The sequence below is a fragment of the Aythya marila genome (genome assembly GCF_965140915.1).
Source record: "Aythya marila genome assembly, chromosome: 19".
Lineage (NCBI taxonomy): Eukaryota > Metazoa > Chordata > Aves > Anseriformes > Anatidae > Aythya > Aythya marila.
The window spans coordinates 10,523,167-10,542,469 of record NC_139060.1 but is presented as its reverse complement, the minus strand read 5'-3'; the positions used below and the strand labels follow the sequence as shown (position 1 = coordinate 10,542,469).

Here is a 19,303-nt window from a genome sequence, read left to right as displayed (position 1 = left end):
GAAATTGTATACATCATATTTAGAGTTTATCCTAGGCAGATACTGTGTTTGAAGTGCAATTTTCTAATCCTTTTAAATACAATCAGCCTATCTTGATTGTGAAGCTCATGTTAAATGTAACTGCAGCCATTACCAAGTAGTTTCCATAAGTGGTTTTATTACTGGTTAGATTTTACAAATTCTGGTATTCGAACAGACTTTGACCTTAAAATTCTAAAACAACAAAGCAACCAATGAAAGGCTTAGGACTATTCAAAGTAACAAACTCTTGACATTTTTGCCCTGGTCATAAATATACAGAGAGAAAAAGAGAAGTGGACATGGAATCCAAAGTATGTAGATAAAACAGTATATAAGGCACATGGCAGTCTTTGAAAATACAGAAGCTTTAGCCAACTTAAATTAATTGCTGTTTCCCTTGCTCAGTCCACAAAACTGTACAGTTACACAAATGTTGTGTTGCAATAGATCTTCCAAGTTATTCTTCAGTCCACACTCCATAATACCAGAACACTACATTTCCTTCTTTTTTTTTTCTTTTTTTTTTTTTTTTTTTTTTAGGAGAGATCCTAATTGTGGTTAGTCAGTTGCTCAAAGCCTCTATTAAAATACACTTGGAATTTCAACTAAGAATAATTTCTTTTTTAAAGAAATTATTAAGAAAGAGTCATCAGAAAAGGTTTGTAAGAGTTGTCTGTGAAGGACTTCGAGATTCATGAACCTCAAGACTTCCGGGCACTGACGTCAAGACAGATGTCACAGTAGGCATGGTAGGATTAGTCAAGTCCGTTAAAGTAGTGGGAGTGCTGGATGGACTCATGGAGGCATTGGATATTTCTGATGCAGGACCTGATGGGGTCCCTGCTTGGAGTGTTGAATCTGAAGTCTTATCCACCCCTGTGTTTTCTTGACGTAAGAGGTTCCGTCTGAATTTGGCTCGAGCATTTTGAAACCAAACCTGAAATAGTTTAATATAACAGGGTAGCATTTAAAGAGCTGCAGTGTTTAGAAAAGCAAAAGCAAACTCACAAATTCATCAAAGCTTGAACTGGTGAAGATGTTTTATGGTAACATGTTAAAAAAGTAGCCCCAGTCATGAAAAGTGTCCTCTGCATGCCTGTGAATCATTCCTCTTTCCCTCTCCTGCAATTCTCTGTGTAAACAGTCTGCTTGGGACAGGAGGGGAGTCATTCAGTGCAGGCTGTGTATAAAGATGCCTACAAATTTGGCGGCCCCTGAGAATCCTCGACTGCCCTCACTCCCAGAAGTACTTGTCAGGACGAGATATAAATCAAGCATCTGATGAACATATACTAGCGAGTTTCAGCACCCTGGTATCTCAGGTCCATCTCCCACTGTGTGCAGAAGGCGACACAGCATAGCACCCTGCCTTCCTGCGGGCTCAGAGGGCTCCCTTGGGAACTTTCTCATGTCTTGTCTCAGCAGTGCTCTCACTTTTCAAAAAAGACTGTCCCTCTTTCTTACTCTTCTTTCTCAAATGATTCAGCTCCTATGCCAGTCTCATTTTAAATTTTTTCAGTCCTGGAATGACTTTGGAAAAAGAGGCTCAAATGGTATTAAAAGCCCATATTGCATTAAAAAATGTAATTTCAGAAGAAATGGTAGCTGCATACCGCAATAATGTTTCCATGATTTCTACTTCTTGCATTATTTATTATCTAACTAGTCAATAACTAATCATAGGACAAAAGCTATGACTACTGCTTTTTCAGTTAAATTTCAGTTTAGGTCCAAGCTAAAAATATTCTCTACTGTTTACAGGATTTGTTTAAAGATACAATATTTTTCTGACCTATTTGAAAATAGATATAATAAAATTTATTTGTGAAACTTGTATGAACTGTAGGTACAGAATATTACTCTGATTAAATTTGAAAATGCCATTAATACCCTGTGTTCAACCTGCTATATGGTGATGCCAGCTCATTTTGCTGATACAACTAGCTGAAATTTCACTGTGCTTTCTTATCAGAAGGCCTTCTGACATTGTTACGTTCTTTACAATTGACTCAGTCCTGATCCAACTGCTCTCACGTTGACCTGTTATAAGGGATAGGACCGAGTCTTTCCATTCCAGGTGCAATGAACTTCATCATCTCTGTATCTGTCAGAGAAAGGAGCTGAGTCAAAGTACCTGCCCAGCCTCAGTCCATCAGATTTCTCCTCTGTGGCCCATACAGGGAAAATGAGTGTGCAGAGCTCACGAGGCTGCTGTGTGGTCACAGCATCCTTTACAGAAATCCTGACCTCTAGCTCTGAACCTGCACAGCCCCTGCCGCAGGATCCACTTCAGGCCAGGCTGCCGGCGGCGGAGTGGCACGGAAATGCGATGCAGTCCTGTGAAGTCTCCTCTTTCCCCTCAACTTGCCAGCTGCAGTTAGAATTGGTGAAGATGTCTCAAACCATTTTTCCTCTGACTGGCTTTCTTCTCATCTATGGATGGTCCAGCCCCGAGTTCCCCCTATTGAGCACTCCTCCTTTTCCTCTGGAAAGCTTTCTCTCCCAGCCAAGGGTCTGTAAGCACACACACTCTCTCTTACACTCTCTCCTGGGAATGCCACAAGGAAATGATCCTCAGGCACAAATTCTAGCAGTGGCCATGGGAGCTGCATTCATTACTCACATCCCTACAGGTCCTTGTTTCAGTTTATGTTGGTGCTCCCCTATTAAAACATTTTGTTTAAAGGGTATATATTGGTTTCATATACACAAAGAAAACAGAAACCTTCTCCTAAACTAGCACTGCAAAAATATATTAATTATTTTATAACACAGTCCATTATAATGGTAAACCTGTGATGTGATCAAAACTGAAAAAAAAAAAAAAACTATTGTGGTATTTTTGCCTGAAACATTTAAAGCCAGTGTCTTCCCCTCGCATGACTGTTCATCCAGAGCCCTGCAAGAAGGGAGTGGTGGAAGTGTCTGTGCATGCTTCTGAGCAAGGTGAGGAGCCTCGTGTGCCAGGCGTGCAGGTGAAGCAAATTAGTTTGTTCTGGGCATTCGAGCTACAAAGTCTCAAGTGCCAATTAGTAGGAATGGTAGAAAACAGCAATTTTAACACTTTTGGGATTAGTTTACCTTTCAGTAAGAGATAATTATATTTGTCCCACAAAGGAAGAAATTTGGCTTCAATTTTTTAATATATACCTTCTAGAAATTGTAAAAAGAATCATATATATGAAGTTTAAGTTTAGAGACTGCCACTGTTGACATGTTCCATAGTTACAGCATAATTAAAACAGACAAAACCTCAAGTTCAGTTGAGATATTGTCAAGGTTAATCAGCTGATGGCTACAGAGCTCTCTAAAGTTGTCCACTAGTAAATATTTGTAATATTACTGAAAAGGCATCTAAATATTTGTTGACTGAAATTCAGAAAATGCCATGTTTTATGGTAGAAATGAATAACAAAATAATTATTGCAATAGTGATATTCTGGTATGCACTGAAGATATGACAGTATTTAGCAAAGACTTAATGTTGAAGAGTAATGAAAGAATTAAAACTATTGTTTTCTGAGTTGCAGGAATGCCAACTTGATTTGCTACTGCCCTGCGTCGTCGCGAATAGCTGTGCAAACGAGCGTGCAAGAGCCAGGGCAGCTGTCCCGTGCATAATGGCGGTAGTGCTCTATGTGCACACTGGCAATTCGGGCCCTGCACCTGTAACAGTATTACATTCAAGTAAAGAAATAATAACCCAAATATACATAACTGAAAGAATTGTTCCAGAAGGACTTATCTCACATCAATTACACAATTAGGAATCTGGTCTTCAGCACTGAGGAATAAAGAAATTCATTGGGAAGTACATAGTGTTTTTCTGTCCAACTGTATCATTATAGGGCTGAGCTGTTTCAAACCAAATGGGGAAAATATGGACCAAAACTCCCACTGAGAAATAAAAGCAGCCATGAGACCCACTGACACTACCACATTCAGGGGAGCCGAGCCGCCTGCCTGGAGCTGGGCAGCTCAGCAGCTAGGCAGGGTCGTTCTGCAGTTAAAATATTATCCTATCTCTTCAGAGATCTGCACAGCTAATTCATCTCTCTCTGTCTCCATTTTCTGACTGTAAAATAGGAATAAAATAACATCTCCATAAGATAGGGAAGTATTGAAAGTAAATATTCTAAATGTTGTAAAGAATTGAGATACCATCATGAATGAGGCCTTGTTATCTAAGATAATTTTATTTTTTGTTTGTAACACCTCCATTGTTGCAACTGTTGTATACTGTTTGTGTGAATAGCTTACACTAGAAACAAATTTTTAAACACAATTTTGCTAATTCACACATCTACCTGGAGACATTACTTACTAACTTTACTTACTAACAACAGGAGAAACAAAAATGTAAAGGATGTTTCACCACACAGCAAACCGTGTTTACTCACTGCAGGCACCTTCTGAGTATTTTGTTTTGATTATTAAACATACAGTTGAAAGAGAACTATAGGATATTTTATGAACGAAGGTTTGGTAAATAGTCTTCAGTATGCTATCCTAAAGCAAATCTTTGCCAAAGGGTAGTGCAGGATACTCACACATGACTGAGAAAATTTTTGTGCTTGTTGACTGCTGGAAACCGAATTAGCAAAGTCCAAATGCACGCAGGAAAACCTTTGTAGGATTTTCATATCAACATTACTGGGGAGTGATTCAAGAAAGGATAAGCAGTGTACAAGACACCCACTGAAAAACAATGGTTCATGTTCCTAAACTGCTTTTGCCATGGATAATCATTTTCCACACTCTTGGTTAGAGAAGAGGTACATAGCAATAGCTAGCAAACCGTATATTCTTAGGGCTACCTCTACTTCCACCTTCACTTTCTAAACTCACAAAAAAGAAAGATCGATTCCCAAAAGCGTAACATTTACACCAATTAGTTAGCTCACAATTAGCTGGTCACTTTAATTATGAATGATAGCTTACAATAATGGACTTGTCCTCCCCAGCTGCAGTACAAGGTGTATATCAAATTGCACATATAAAGCTAAATGGAAATGGAAAAATATAAAGATAGGGAGTAAAAATATAAATAGGCTTACTGTAACTCTGATGTCAGTACTTAAGGAAAATATTCTGCATTACAAAGCCACTGAAGGAAGTGTAATTTTTGAAGCAGTATGTTACATTTCCCTGTCATTCCACTTCTGGACATGGGTAGTTGATGACTAGTTGTATATAAAGCCAAAACAGAAGTCAGGTCTTCCAAGTCCAGTATCACAGATCATTATGAAGATGGCCAAACTCTCTGCTCATCTACAAGCCACTCTCATGACATGTTATATGGGACTGCCTTTATAGCAGTGGCACTATAGCCATTTCCTAAAACACTAGGAACTCCTCTGCATGTTTAGAAAGCCCACTGGTTTCAGAATAAAGGATTTTGTCTTTCTCCTCAACTGCTACCTTATATTTTCTATTCCACTATATTCTGTTCATGATAGATAAAGAATCATTATCTTTCGTCAGCTGAACTGAGACCTGAACACACAAAAATACAAGTGCTTACAGACATGCCTAGTAACAAGATAGGGAAAGCAGAAAATTTCTTACTGCTGGAATGTGTGCATATACATCTGGGAGTCCATACGCCTTCAGCATGTGAGACAGCCTAATACTAACGATGCTTGTTTAGATCAATAGTGTCAGTGAATTACTTCATGTTCAATAAATGACACAGATGGAATGCCAACCTTTCTGGCACAAAAGAATTAACAAGTGACACTATCTCAGTAACCAACATCATGAAGAGTTTTCCCCAGCAAGAAGCAACCTCGAAACTTGCATGGGTGAACTTCAGCGTTCGAAAAATTCCCTCTGCAGTTTCAGAAGCACACATTATTTTCTCTCACAGGTTAGAAATAAACCAACTGGGCACAAAGGTTCTACAATCCAAAAAGCAAGTTTGTTTCTTAAAGCCCAAATAAATTTTCAGTGGAGTAGAGAATGCTCGTAACAGACAGAAAAACTCAAGCAATACTATGCAAAGTATCACTCTGAGTCATTTTCCTGAAGTGCCTCCAACAGCACCATCCTCTGTGTGCAATCCTCAACACCAACTATTACCTTGCGCCACTCTTCAGCTAAAGGAGCCCAGAGATAAAGAAGCATTTAACTGTGGAAGTAAAAGAAGTGAAACACCAATTACCAAAACCATGAAAAAAGTTTTGTAGAATTGTAAAGGATTGCCACAAAAAAGAGAAAGCATTGTGCACCTTAAAACTAGAGGATGCAGTGTACTTAACGTGGAAACAGAAGTGATCAAGAAACTGAAAGAGAGGCTGAAGAGAGACATGGAATCCAGCTTTAGGGAGAAGAAATACATTATAAAAGGAAGGAACAGAGAAAAAGACTTGGAAAAAATTTGGAAGGACAAGCTCATTGGATGAAAAGAGAACAGATATGGAAGTCAAAGTTGGTGCAGGCTGAGAAAAAAAAAAAAAAAAAAAAAAAAAAAAAAAACAGAAGGAAGACGAAGAGAGAGGTGTTTTCTACGCACCAATCTGATTTCTTCATGCACTATGTGAAATTTCTCAGATAATTCAGGTGTGAGTGCACTGGTAACAGAGTAGATATCACTAAAGTGTGTAAACTCTGATTAGAAAATGAGGAAGTGCTGAAATAATGATAGTTAAATGCAGAAAATCCTTTCTTCCACACTCATAGATAAAAGGGAGCTGCTATGAGAGGCACTGTGTCAAGTGCTAGGATGTGCACCAGTTATAGAGGAGGAATCTGTGCCACTGCAAATCAGCTTCACAAAAACAAACAAAATCCAGCTATGATGGACGTGGCCAAGAGAAGGAATTACATACAGCTTTTCATTAGCAGTTTTACTAGGAAGCCTACAAACCTTTATTCCTTCTTCAGTTATGTGTAAACACTACAAGATCCACAATTCTCCAGTGAAATCATTTTTTTTCAATGTTTTTGTTTACTGCCCTCCACTTGCCTATGAGTTTATGAGAGCTGTCCACATTGCTTTCCCAGGTGCCTGAGCCCTAGCTTTCTCGACGAAGCCCACAAACCAGTTTTTTCTACTATTAAAGATCCATTTAAAGATTTCAGTAATAGATTTTGGAATGTCATGCCTCCTATATGCCCACATTTATCTCTAGTTATAGTTACTGAATAAGTGCCATTAAAATTCACTTCCTGAATCTGAACTATAAATTAGAATGGAGCTAAGCCGACTAATATTCTTACCTTTCCTTGCCATAATAATTCAAATGGAGTGTATACCCTTGAAGCAAGAAAAATCAAGCTTTCAGAGAAAAGGTACTTTCAAAATGCAGTCGCCTTTCATTCTAAGTTACTTTACTATGACTAAAAAAATAAATTTAATTTTTCAAAGATTATGTCCACTTACATTGTGAAATAAAAGACATCCTCCCTGTCCGGATAAAATAATAAATTACTGCTGATTACTCACGAAGAAAACCATTCCTTGCAATTTCTAAATTAAGAGCTCTCTATTTACCTTAACTATTTTTTTTTTCTTGCAGCAGATCAGAAGCTAAAACATGCACCAGAGTTGATTAACTTCAGGAAAACAAATAGCACCCCATGCCTTCACAACTGTCATTAAAAATTAAAACCCAAGTGATCTGCTTTTGGGAAGCTGAAATGAAATAACTTTTCTCATACTTTCTAGAATGTAACTGATGTCTCACAGAAGGTATGAATGATTATGAAAAGCTTGAAGATTAGTAAGATCCACAGCATTTCAAATACAAAATTGATGTTTTGGTACAAAAGACTGTTTTTCTTACCTGAAGAACTCTTTTGGTCAGGCCGGTTTTCTGAGCTAGCTGTTTCAAGTCCTTGGCATCAGGATTGTGGTTAATAGCAAAGTATGACTTCATTGTCCGCAACTGGTGGTGTTTGAATGATGTCCTCATGCGCTTTGTTTTCTGATTGCTGGGGTATTGCTGGTCTCTATCCAGGTGGTCACCATCGTTTTCATTGCAGCTTAAAGCTTAAGGCAACAAGAGGAAAAGGCGTGTAAACCTATTGCTCTGTGACCAACATTGTTTGCAGTTCATCTGAGAGCAGCAATTAAAATAACATACCATGGCACGTATTGTACTGGTACAAATCCTACTTGCCTTCCCCTCCATTTCTGCATCTTCTATTTTTCCCTTACAATAACCAGTCTGCAAGGACCCTCACCTGCCTCTTTATGGCTTTTAAAATGTCAGGTCTGTTTCCTTTTTTCTTTCCTCCATCTCCGCACAGCCTTTCCTCCACTTTCTGCTTGTAGGACAGTAGCTGTCCTCAACTCTGTAAAGTGTTTTAACGTACTTTGTATCACTATAAATTGTGTTGTAATGTACAAAGAAAGCTGTACAATAGAGCCCACTTAAATCTCGATGGAACAGACCAGTTAAAATTATAATTATTTCCTCCATCAAACTAAACCCTGTAGAGTACAAGAGAGACCATTAAATGAAACACTATAAAAGAAATAAAGTTTGTGGGTACCAGACAGCAAATTATGACTATAATTTGACTAGCTCAAGAAATAAAGCTGTTAATACAATATATCAGCAGCACACCAAATGAAAAAAAAATACACTTATTTTTTATTATTTATATTTACATTTCGTTTTTAAGCATTTGAAAATAGTACTTTGAATGACTGATTCTGTTATATTCTTTTGAAATCACTGAATGAGACTGACTGACACATTTGCATAAATCAACTGCAAAGCCTGCAAAAGACGTCTGTGACCAAGGAAAATTGTAATAATTATCAAATTATATTAAATGTTGAATGCCAAACAAAATAGTCTCAAAGACCAAAAGTAGTTTTTAATTTACATGTGCATAAAGTAAACCATAGAAAACTCTTAAAATAACATTAAGGACCAAGCTTAAATTCACTAAAAATAATATCATGGATATAACTGAAAATTAGCTCTAATAAGCTGCCATTAATTTATTTTTTCTGCTCCAGTATCTGAAACTCCTTTTTAATTTCCTGTAAGATGTTGATTAAAAGTAATGAAAAATCACTGCTATCTCTGTTCTACATTGCATGCAAAAAACAAAACAAAACAAAACGACAAATGTATTTTAAAATGTGAGTTATTGGTGAATTTCATAAGCACATAAACAGATTTGTTTTCAGTTATCCATTACCACTGATTCATTTCAACTGAGTACATCTCATGGACATGTATCTCTTTGTAATCATACTTTAAATTCATACTGTCTAGGAGAGTTTTTCAGCCCTGTTGAATACATTCAATTTCTGAAAGGCATGCATTAAAACCACTATTTAAAAAATAAAATAAAACAAAATGCACGTACTCATGTGGAAATATGCATACAGATACACTAAAAAGCAGTTTTGCAGCATGTGCAGTGGCTGCTTTGCAAATTTCACCTTTTCAAAAACTTTAAAAGATGTGGCACAACATAGAGCAAGGCCTGCAAAACTTCAGCTGTGAGACCAAAAGCAGGCTTGTTTAATAGATCGGTAAAAAGTGTCTGAAGCCTCAAACATCTTGGTGAGTTTCTGTACCCCTACAATTCAAAAAACAGCCAGTATAAATGTGCTGGACATATAAATGTGTGCGCATGTATGTGCATGTGTATACATTTCTATAAATCCTTTGCAGACCTAACTTTCTTGTGCCAAATTCCAGTAATAAGAAGCATTTCTGCTTGTTGTCGTGATGTATGGAAAGACTGGAAGCACCTCAATTTAAAAGGTGTAAGACACACAAAAGGAGACAGTAAAAATGCAGCATTAATGGAGCTGGACAGAATGTAGCAAAGTCTTTTTCTGGTTTAAGAACTGAGATCTAGTTGCCAAACTGGGGTGACCCCACAAGCTCCAGTCTCCTCCAGAGCTACAGTTCTCCCTCTAAATAATACTGGGAAGAATAACTGAAACTGTATTTCTTATAGCAAAAGGTATTATGGAAATGTAAAACAACACAGTACTTGGTCTTAAAACATACAGAATTGTAGACATTAGAAATGGAAAAGACCTCTGTGTGTTGTCTTAAATGCTCTCAAACCCTCCCAGAAATAACAGAGCAAAGAGTTAGGAGGAAGTGCATCAAAATAGCCGTCAGAAGGGCTGAGACCTGTTCATGTTAACATGCAGCAAAACAAACCCTAGGGCCGCAAGTAGCTGGATTTTAACCTGTTCTACAGAGAATGAGATACAATCAGGATCCAAGGAAATAAAACTAATTCTAAATCCTCCCAGAAGGGAAGGAGGGGATCTGCTTTTCATCAACTGGACAATGAACAATTTGCTCTTTCAGTTTCTTATAATTTTACCCCCAATCTTCTAAATAAAAATAATATTGAGATGACAGTGAATATGTACCATTCAAGACCAGCAAACCATTGTCCTTTTCTAGGAAGAAAGTTACAAAACAGACTTTGAAAGTGCATGAGGGTGTCTGCTCTTCCTTGTCTTGCCCAAGTGCTTTGAGCACCCGCAGCATCCCCCAGCCTGACCTAACCCTCCTCGCTAGAGCCACTTCCCCTCTCCTGTTTGTTTCTGGTACTTGGCACCATCTCCAGAATTTGGTTGTACCAATCTGGTATTACGTGCATCTCCTGCCCAGCCTGAGGTGTCCATGGGCACTGCAGGCACAGAGACAGAAGTGTGGAGACCTTTGGAGTGAAGGAGTTTCTGCAAGGGCCACCCTGGTGTAAGACTGGCACCGTACGTGCCCCTCGCTCGGTGCTGTGGTTTCCAGGCACTTCCCCCTGGTCCTTCGTGGTGTCCCTGCACATCTCCTAGAGGAATTGCTCAACCACCCAGACTTAGGATTTCCATGCAGTTGCAGCATCTAGGACTCCTGCTGGGAGTTCAGAAATACAACTGGTAACATTCCAGTCAGAGGAGCCTTAAATTAACTAACGCTTCATTCCTATGTTGTGATAAAGCAAATTCTGAAGTGGTGCCAAGTATCTTTCCTGACCCTAGGCCATCTCTGAGGCCCTGCTGCCTTTCCCCCGGTCCCCACACCCAGGCCATCGCCCTGCCGTCCATCCGCTGCTCTCCCCAGAGGTGACCCCTCGCAGCCCCCCCGGCACCACGACACAAGCGTCCCTTCGGCCTCGAGAGGAAGCCCACAGAGAGCATCGCCAGGAGCTGCCTCTCACTCCCTCACATTAAAACATTGTGCTTCGGTGCCGGTGACCAAAATATCCTCTGCAGAATAACGTGTAAAACCGTCTCTAAAAACAGCAACGCGAGCACGAAGCGGGATGCGCCGTTCTCCTTGTGCAAAGCCTGCAGGCAGGAGGGAGCCGGGGGCACTGCCCCGCGCCCGGCCCGCGGATCCCCCACGTCGGGGCCGCGGCACCGGAGGGGCTGGGGGCGAGGAGTTTCCTCGGGGGGGGAACTTTTGTTCTTAGCGGCTCGCGTTTGACACGTTACATTACCCCAAAAGAAAGCAAACTAATCCCGGCCCGGGAAGCACGCTGAGACACGAGGCGCGTTCGGCGCTCTCCGCCCGCAGCGCCCCTGGGTGCGGGGTCGGACCCGCTCCCACCCGCGGCCGCCTGCAGGGGGCCGGGGGGGGCCGGCCGGGAGCGCAGAGCGGAGCCCGGAGCCGCAGGGGGGGGGGCTCGGCACCGGGACCGAGCTGCGGCCGGGGGCAGGAGGGGGCGCGGCGGACACCCGGACCCCGCTCCCAACCGGGATTGGGGGGGGACCTTCCGGCCCGCCACCCCCGCTGCTGGGGACGGGGGCAGCCCGTCCATCCATCCATCCGTCCGTCCGTCTGTCCGCACAAAGGGGCCGCAGCGGGGCTCTGCGGGGTCCCCTCCTCGGAGCCGGCGCAGCCCTGCCCCGGCCGGGAGCTGGGGGCTGCGGCTCGGAGCAGGGCCGGGAGCGGTGCCCCCCCGGGAGCTTCCCGTCCCGGGGGGAGAGGGAGAAGGGAGCTCGCCGGAGCTTCCTCGGGTTTCTCAGGAGAAAACTCCTGGCAAAGCTGCTCTTGGGGCCAGCCCCCACCCGGCCCCGCTGCCGGACCCGGGGCGGCGGGGCCGGGACCGGGAGCAGGAGCGGGACCGGAGCAGCGCCCCGCAGCGGCCCGGCCCCAGAGAGCCGCAGCCCGGCCGGGCCCCGCCGCCCGTGCGGGAGGGAGCGCCCTATAACGCCCCTATAGCGCCCCTATAACGCCTCCGCCGCCTGCCCGGCCCCGGGCGTGGGGAGCTCCCGCTACCCCGAGCCTGCTCAGCACTTCTAGCGTTTGCAAGGAGATTTTCCTGTCTTCTTATCAAAGGCAGACTGGATAGATAGGAATAAAGTACAGCGGGCTGTGGGAGGTTTGGGGTCTAATCCACAAAGGGAGTATTCAGAATTCTTTACAGGTGCTTCTGTGTTCAGCAAGCTTTCAGCCATTGATTTACTGACCTAAAAAAAAAACAACATCAAAATCCAGTCCAACAAGTGAAAGAAGAAATTACGATCACAGGAACACACTTTAAGAAAAAACAAAGAGAGAGAGGGAAAAAAATCTTTTTGAAGTTTCGGCATCCTTCTAAGCTATTTTCCACTTGTCAGGCTCTATCCACATCCAAAACCCATCATCCCTGTGCAAACGGAGTCTCGTTTAGGCAGAAAAAAGAGCCAGTCCAATTCATGTCGCAGATGAGTGTTTGCTGCTATTTACAAAATAATTCCTGTCCCTGCTCTGGCCGCATCTCCGGGTCCCCCTTTTCCCACCACCTCTGGTGAAGATTTATTTACACGAAGCTTGCTACACAAAGTGCCAGCCCCGAGTACCCTCAGAGGACAACATCGTGCATTTCTCGGGAAGAAACGAAAAGTTCCATTAAAAATAGAGAGAAACTATCACACTTCTAAACGGCTTCCTTTTAGAAGACAGAAATTAGAAAGCTTTGCAAGAATTTGCTCGTTTGTGAGATTTAAAATCAACAGACAACCCGGTCTGATTTCCAGGATCAATTACACTTATTACCATATAAATTAATCGATTATCGGTTTAGCAAATATTAAGCAGACAAATAGTTTAAGCGAAGAAGCCAAAAGCTCCTCGCGGAAGATCTCTGCAGCATCATTTACAGGGTCTAGCCCCAAATTCCAAGAGCAAACTCGGAGGGCAATTATTTTGGAAACGAATTCTTCAAAAAGCGGCTAAGGACGGCGTGGTTAGGAAGTCGGGGAGCACCAAGACTTTCTGGGGCTGTGCTCCCACCCGGGACAGATGCCGCTGCCTCGCTTTATAGGTCCTTTGAATGGGAACATCTGCCCCGCACGGGGAGGCGGCGGAAGGCCGCCTGGATCGCAGCCCCCCGGAGAGGAAGCGTTTTTAAGCGGGGGAGCCGCTGCCGCCTGCGTGTGCGGGAGCTCGCAGGGACAACGCCAGGCGCACCTTTCAGCAGCCTTCACCCCTGGGACGGCCCCGGGTTTTTGCGCCGTTCCCAAATCGCTGCTGAAGGCAGCGGTGGGTGGCAGCCCCGTCCCGAGGTGCGCTTGCCTTCTCCTGGCTGTTTTCAGCGCCACCCGCTCGCTTCGGGCGCCGCCGTCCCTGCCCCAGGCGGCAGCAGCCTCATCCTGCGGCCTCCCCGCGCCCCCCTGAGCCCCCCGGAGTCCCCCGAGCCCCCCGGCCCAGGCCGGGAGCTGCCCCGGCTCCCACCCCGACAGCGCCGCGGCCGGCCCCGGGCAGCCCGAGGGGGCAGCCCGACGGCGGGGGCACGGCCCCGGGGCCCCCCCCCGGGCGGCGCTCCCCAGGGACAGCGGGCCCCGCACGGGGCGGCCTTCGGGGCCCCGAGAAGGCAGGAGACCGCCCCGGTTCCTTTCCCTGCAAAGTTCCGGAGCCGCCGTGGGGAGGCCGGACGAGGAAACTCCTCGGGGAGCGGGCAATTGAGGGCAGAGCCCGGGGCACGGCTCCCCCCCCGGCAGGGCCGGTGCCGGCGATGGGCAGCGAGCGGCGGCGCTCAGCCCAGCCGGCCCCGTCCCAGCAGCGCAGCCCCAGCCCCAGCCCCAGCCGCAGCCACCTGCCCCCCGCTGCCCCCCGGGGACGGCCGCTTTTCGGCCCCCTGCCCCCCGAGCCGGAGGTGCGGGAGCTGGAGAGAAGGGCAGAACGCTTCGCCCATCAGCAGCCTCGGAGGGTGTAGCTACTAAAGAAAATTCACAGCTCTCTGAAGTGCTAACTTCCAATCTCTGGTTTCCAGATTTTATTTCAGGCTCCACTCCCCCCTCTCCCCCTCCTTAACCAGATGACCTCGCTTCAAAACATTTTATTTCCAGCTGAAGTGAAAAATGCTAACATATTAGCTTCTGTAATTGCAGTTTGACAGCACTTGATCTCAATAATTATGCTGCAGCTAAACTATTATTAACGGTTTAAGCTAAAATAAACGGAAATCCCCCTTTGGAAGTGAACAAAAACAAACCGTCGGAATTGTTCTTGGGGGAAGATGGGGTCTCTTACCTGCGTTGTACGCTGCCAGGTCTGCCCCAGGCCCCGGGCTCTTCCTTTTCCTGGGTCTCCCCTTCTGGACAGTCCCCACGCCGTTGTAATAAGGCAGTCCCAAAGTACTGGCAGAGCCCGCTCCCAGTGCTGGGCCCTTCCCAGCGGCTACATCCGAGTGATTGAAATGCACCTGGTACTCCCCCTGGATGAGAGTCTCGAAATGGAGGCGGCAGTACACCAGATTGTCCTTCATGCCAAAGTGGTCGCCGGTGGTCAGCATCTTGTTGCAGGTGGTGCAAGTGAAGCAGTTTAAGTGATATACCAAATCCCTGGCCCTCATGACCATTTCGGAGGCAGAAATCCCCAGGTGACACCTCGCGCATCTCTGCACCGAAAACCTCCTGCAAAACACAAGGGCCCGAGGAGACGGTGAGGGGCGCTGGGCGGCCCGCGGAGGGGGGCTGCGGGCCGGGACACGACGCCGGGCCGCTGCCGGGAGGGCGGCAGGACCTGGGGGGCTCGGCCCCGCTCCCCCCGCGGCCGCCGGACCCCGGGCTGCGGCAGGGAGCCGCAGGGAGCCGCAGGGAGCCCCAGGGAGCCGCGCAGACCCCCGACCCCCGCCCCGTCCGCAGCCCCCCGGCGGGACCCGCGTGGGGCCGGGCGGCCGCTCCAGGGGCCGGGTTGCTCCGCTCCGCTCCCGGCCGCCCGCTGAGGGGCCTCGGGCTCCCACAGCAGCCCGGGGGATGCGCCCGGCCCCGGCCGGGAGGCTCCGCGATCCCGCGGTCCCCCCTCATCCCCCCCCGGCTCTCCAGGCGGCTTTGGGCTGTACCTGTAGTAATCCTCCTTGCAGTAAATGCTGCCGTCCTTGCTGAAGCAGGTGAGCTCGGACTCCAGGTTGAGCTTGCACTCGCAGCACTTGAGGCAGCGCATGTGCCACTGCTTGTCCACGGCCAGCAGGTAGTAGCGGTCCGAGATCTTCCCCCCGCAGCCGGCGCACAGGGCAGCGCGGTCACTGCTGATGGACGGCATGCTCTGCTGGGAGAACAACCGCGGGCCGTTAGCGAGAGCCAGCGGCTGCTGCACGGCTCAGCCCCCCCGGCCAGCCCGGCTCCAGCCCGGCTCCTGCCCTGCCCGGCCCCGCTCCGCGGCCGGGGGGCTCCGGGGCGGCCGGCCCCGGGGAGGGTGGGGGACGGGCCGAAAGCGGCCGGGGCTGGGGGGGGTGGGGGGGCCGGCTGAGAGCCAGGCTTTCTCGCTCCGTTTTTTTCCTTTTGTGAATTTGCCGGTCCCAGATCAAGAAAAGATGCTCCTCGCTAAACAGGCGCAATCGTCAGAGCGGGGAAAATCGCAGACAGTTAATTCTAAAATTTCCCGTTACGGATACACGGAGAGCGCCTGCATAGTTAATGCCCCGTGAGTGCGGGTCTGGGTGTGTATTTTCCTAGCTATAAAATTCCGAGTGAATTACGATCAAACCCCCCAGCAGCCGCACAGGCGCAGCTCTCTGCGAGCCGCTCCCCAACAAACCGCGTCCCAGCCTGCCCCGACCCAGGGCACCGCAGGGATCGGGAAACAACTGCCGAGAAGACGAGCACCACTGGGGCTGAGGCGCAGAAGGCTTTGTCAGAAAAACGAAATAGCGGGGAAAAAAAGAGAGGAAAAACAACAGAGTGCTTTAGATTATGCTGGGATAAACTTGGAAGCAATAAAACTAAATGTAACCCCTATATAATTTAATAGTTTAGTGTCAAATCACAATCCAATCGAAACCCCCTGCAAAAAAACAAATACATACATTTTCTGTCAACTCCTACCAAAAAAAAAAAAAAAAAAAAAAAAAAAAAAAAAAAGAAAGAAAATAAAAAGAAAATAAAGAGAAAAAGACTATCGGAAACCGTTTAAGCGCGCTCGTGTATTTTACCCAACACCCTCCACCTAAACCCAAGCCCAAAGTCAGGACAAGAGGCTCGGAGTGGAGCAGTGTTTGTGGCAGACCTGGCACTGCGCTGCTGTCCACTTCGTCCCAAACTTGTCAGCATGGCACTGCTCGAGGCCAGCCCTCACGTTGGTGCTGGGGCCAGAGCTGCCGTCCTGCAGACGTGCCGGAGCCGCAGAGCTCCCACTCGGGGTGGGGGGAAGCCGCGTGTTTACTTTTACCTCCTCTAGAGCCTTAAGTCCTTGCGCAAAGCAAGGAGAGGGAAGACAGCTAACGGGAAGAACTGAAAGAAAATGAAGCTGTGTTTCCAGCACATGCTGACGGATTACTTTCATCCAGCACTTGCAGAGATCACCAACCCCCAGCACTACGAGCACTACTGTTTGCACGACAGCATTTCCACTACCAGCAGTACGTACAAATAAAATTGTGGCACTAGAGCGGTATGGGAGCCACACAAGTCCACTGGTAGCTTAGGTCTTTAAGGCATTAACTGAACTCTGATTAGGGATCGTTTTATAACCAAAGTAGTTCTTTATAAATCCACTTTAAACAAAACACGATTTTTTCTGCTTTACCAGTAACAAAAATATTCTGATATCCAGAAATGGCATTTAAGGATCTAGTATCCTATCCCACTGCTCATTCTATACACGTGTGCATGCAAATAATTTCTATGTAGATATATAAAGGTATCATGACACAGAATTACTCCAGGAAAGATAACTTGATGTTGTTTAATTTTACACAGAAATATTAACTTTTCCAAAGAAAACCCAAACTGCTTTGATTAGAAATCACATTCAGCCCTTCTAGCTGAAAGGCTTATTTTCAGCCAGTATTTCAGGATTAAATAATCTCACTGTCACTCTTAAGTAAATTTCTCCATAGCATTTAGAGAAGTAACACCTATTGTTGAAGTTTTAAAAACCAAGCACAGATATCTTTCTTGCACATGCCCATATCAGCTTAAAAGACAGCATTACCAAAATATGGGATCATTTCTGCCCAGAATTATCGTTTCTTAACCAAAAAAAAACAAACCAAACCAAAACAAAAATAGTACACAGAAAATGTTGATTCAGTTAATACACTTCAGAAATCTCTTCCACTTCGCTGGCTTAACTCTGCTTTGAAAGATTCAACTTTTTATTATCTAAATGTATTAAAATACAAGTACTGCGCGTTAGCAGACATAAGATAAAAGTGGTAAAGTTACAAAAATTTGCATCCGTCTGTCTCCCTGAAACACATCCTCTAAATCCGTTTGCCTTGTTTGCAAATCCAGTGTTCACGTATCTTTCTATTACGAAAAAAATCATAATTTAAAGATGCTCGAGTTTTAGTTTTCCTTTTATTATTATTATTATTTTTTTTTTTACTTAGTGCTATAACAACTACCTCAGCGTGGACATCCCACCTGAAAAACAACACCGAATCGGATTCTTTGTTGTTTGTGTTTCCATTCCGCAGAGAAAAATCTCGCTGTGCCAGAGCGTTATCTGTATAAAAGCATACTTTGCCTCTCCCTAAAAACTTTAGAAGGCCGGCCGGGCTGGGGGAAGGGAAGGCGTTCTTGGACGCTACCAAAAGGCTGGTCTAGCTTTCTGTTTTCTCGCAAGAGCAGCACCGCTCCTTTCACCCAAGCGTTACTATTACTATGCATATTATTAATAATTAACAGTTTCATGCCTTTCCCCGTGGTTTTACTCGACCTTTTGCGGGTGTCTTTATTCTTATTTTTCTTCCGATTTAGTATTTTGCATACGTTTCCCCCCGACCTGCTATTTTAAAGGAAAAGCTGTATTTTTGAGGGGTTCGTTACGTTTAGGGGGTTGAATGACTCCCACTCCTTCGCCTCCTACCGTTTCGGTCTCTCCCCTGTCTATAGCCGAGCTGATGGCCGGTGCTTCGCTTTTGGTTCTGCGATCCATCTCGTCGATGACCCCGTGCATCTCCGAGCCGGACAGGCTGTGGAAAAGCATCGCTGAGGAAGCGGAGGAGGAGGCCCCGAGTTGCTGCTGCTGCTGCTGACAGTTGTCGGGGTCCCTGCAGGAGCCCAGAACTTGCATTAAGCGGAGCCCTCCCCCATGCATCTAGCACGGCCGCCCCGTCTCTCCTCGGGCTCGGGGCTCTCCCCCCGGCGGAGCTCTCCGGAGCGCGGCGCAGGCTCGGGTCCGGGGTCCCGCGGGGTCGGGGAGCAGCAGAGGCGGGCGGAGGGGACGAGGGAGCGGGGACCGGCGGCGCTGGGAGCTCCGGGCTGGGCTCTAGGCTGCTGCGCGGCCCCGGCGCATCCCTCTGGGAGGCTTCTTCAGTGCGGGGCTCATCGCCCCAGGTGCGGTCCCAGGCTTTACGCTCCGGCCCAGCCGGCGGAAGGCTGGGCAGGCTTACGGTGGGGAGGGATTAATAAATAATAGGAATGCATTTAAAAAAAAAAATAAAATTAAACCATCTTCGGCGAGAAACGATAAAAAAAAAAAAAAATAAGAAGGACGAGCCCCTACATCGCAGTGTGCGGGGTGTGCAGGAGGCGGGCGGGGAGGGGAGGCTGCAGCGGGCGGAGGGCAGGCTGGCGCTGCGGGGCCGGGCCGGGTGCCCCCCGCACGCACTCACGGTCCGGAGGGCTGGCAGCGGCGAAGGCTGAGGGGCAAAGTTTGCTCCGTCCCCCGCTCCTCCCCCAGCCCGCCGGAGCTCATTGGGAAAGGAGAAAGCCGGGGGGAAGGAGGGAGAGACTTGGACGGGCACCAGGTGGGACGGGCACTCGGCGGCCCCCCTCGCTCCTTAAGGCGGCGCGGCCCCGGGGCGGCTGCCGGCGGGTGTGGGTGGGGGGGTGTTGCAGTGGGGTAGGGGGGGGTGGAGCGGGGGTGGGAGCCGGGCGCGGGGCTGCGCGGAGCGGTGCGGGACGGCGCGGGGCGGT

At 46.8% G+C, this 19,303-nt stretch overlaps 1 protein-coding gene across 2 annotated transcripts; it reads right to left on the bottom strand.

Annotated features, from left to right (window-relative positions):
* Nucleotides 1-309: 309 nt before the first annotated feature.
* Nucleotides 310-18,804, bottom strand: LHX2 (LIM homeobox 2). Of its 2 annotated transcripts, none has more exons than XM_082775331.1 (5): nt 18,252-18,804; nt 15,283-15,485; nt 14,472-14,854; nt 7,809-8,014; nt 310-958 (listed from the first exon to the last, which is right to left on the bottom strand). In XM_082775331.1, the coding sequence occupies exons 1-5, from the start codon at nt 18,480-18,482 to the stop codon at nt 671-673; spliced, it is 1,311 nt and encodes a 436-aa protein (XP_082631457.1). In that variant the 5' UTR covers nt 18,483-18,804; the 3' UTR covers nt 310-670. The 2 variants fall into 2 exon arrangements, with proteins under 2 accessions (XP_082631457.1, XP_082631458.1); XM_082775332.1 differs by lacking the exon at nt 310-958 and adding an exon at nt 3,786-3,805.
* Nucleotides 18,805-19,303: the final 499 nt, after the last annotated feature.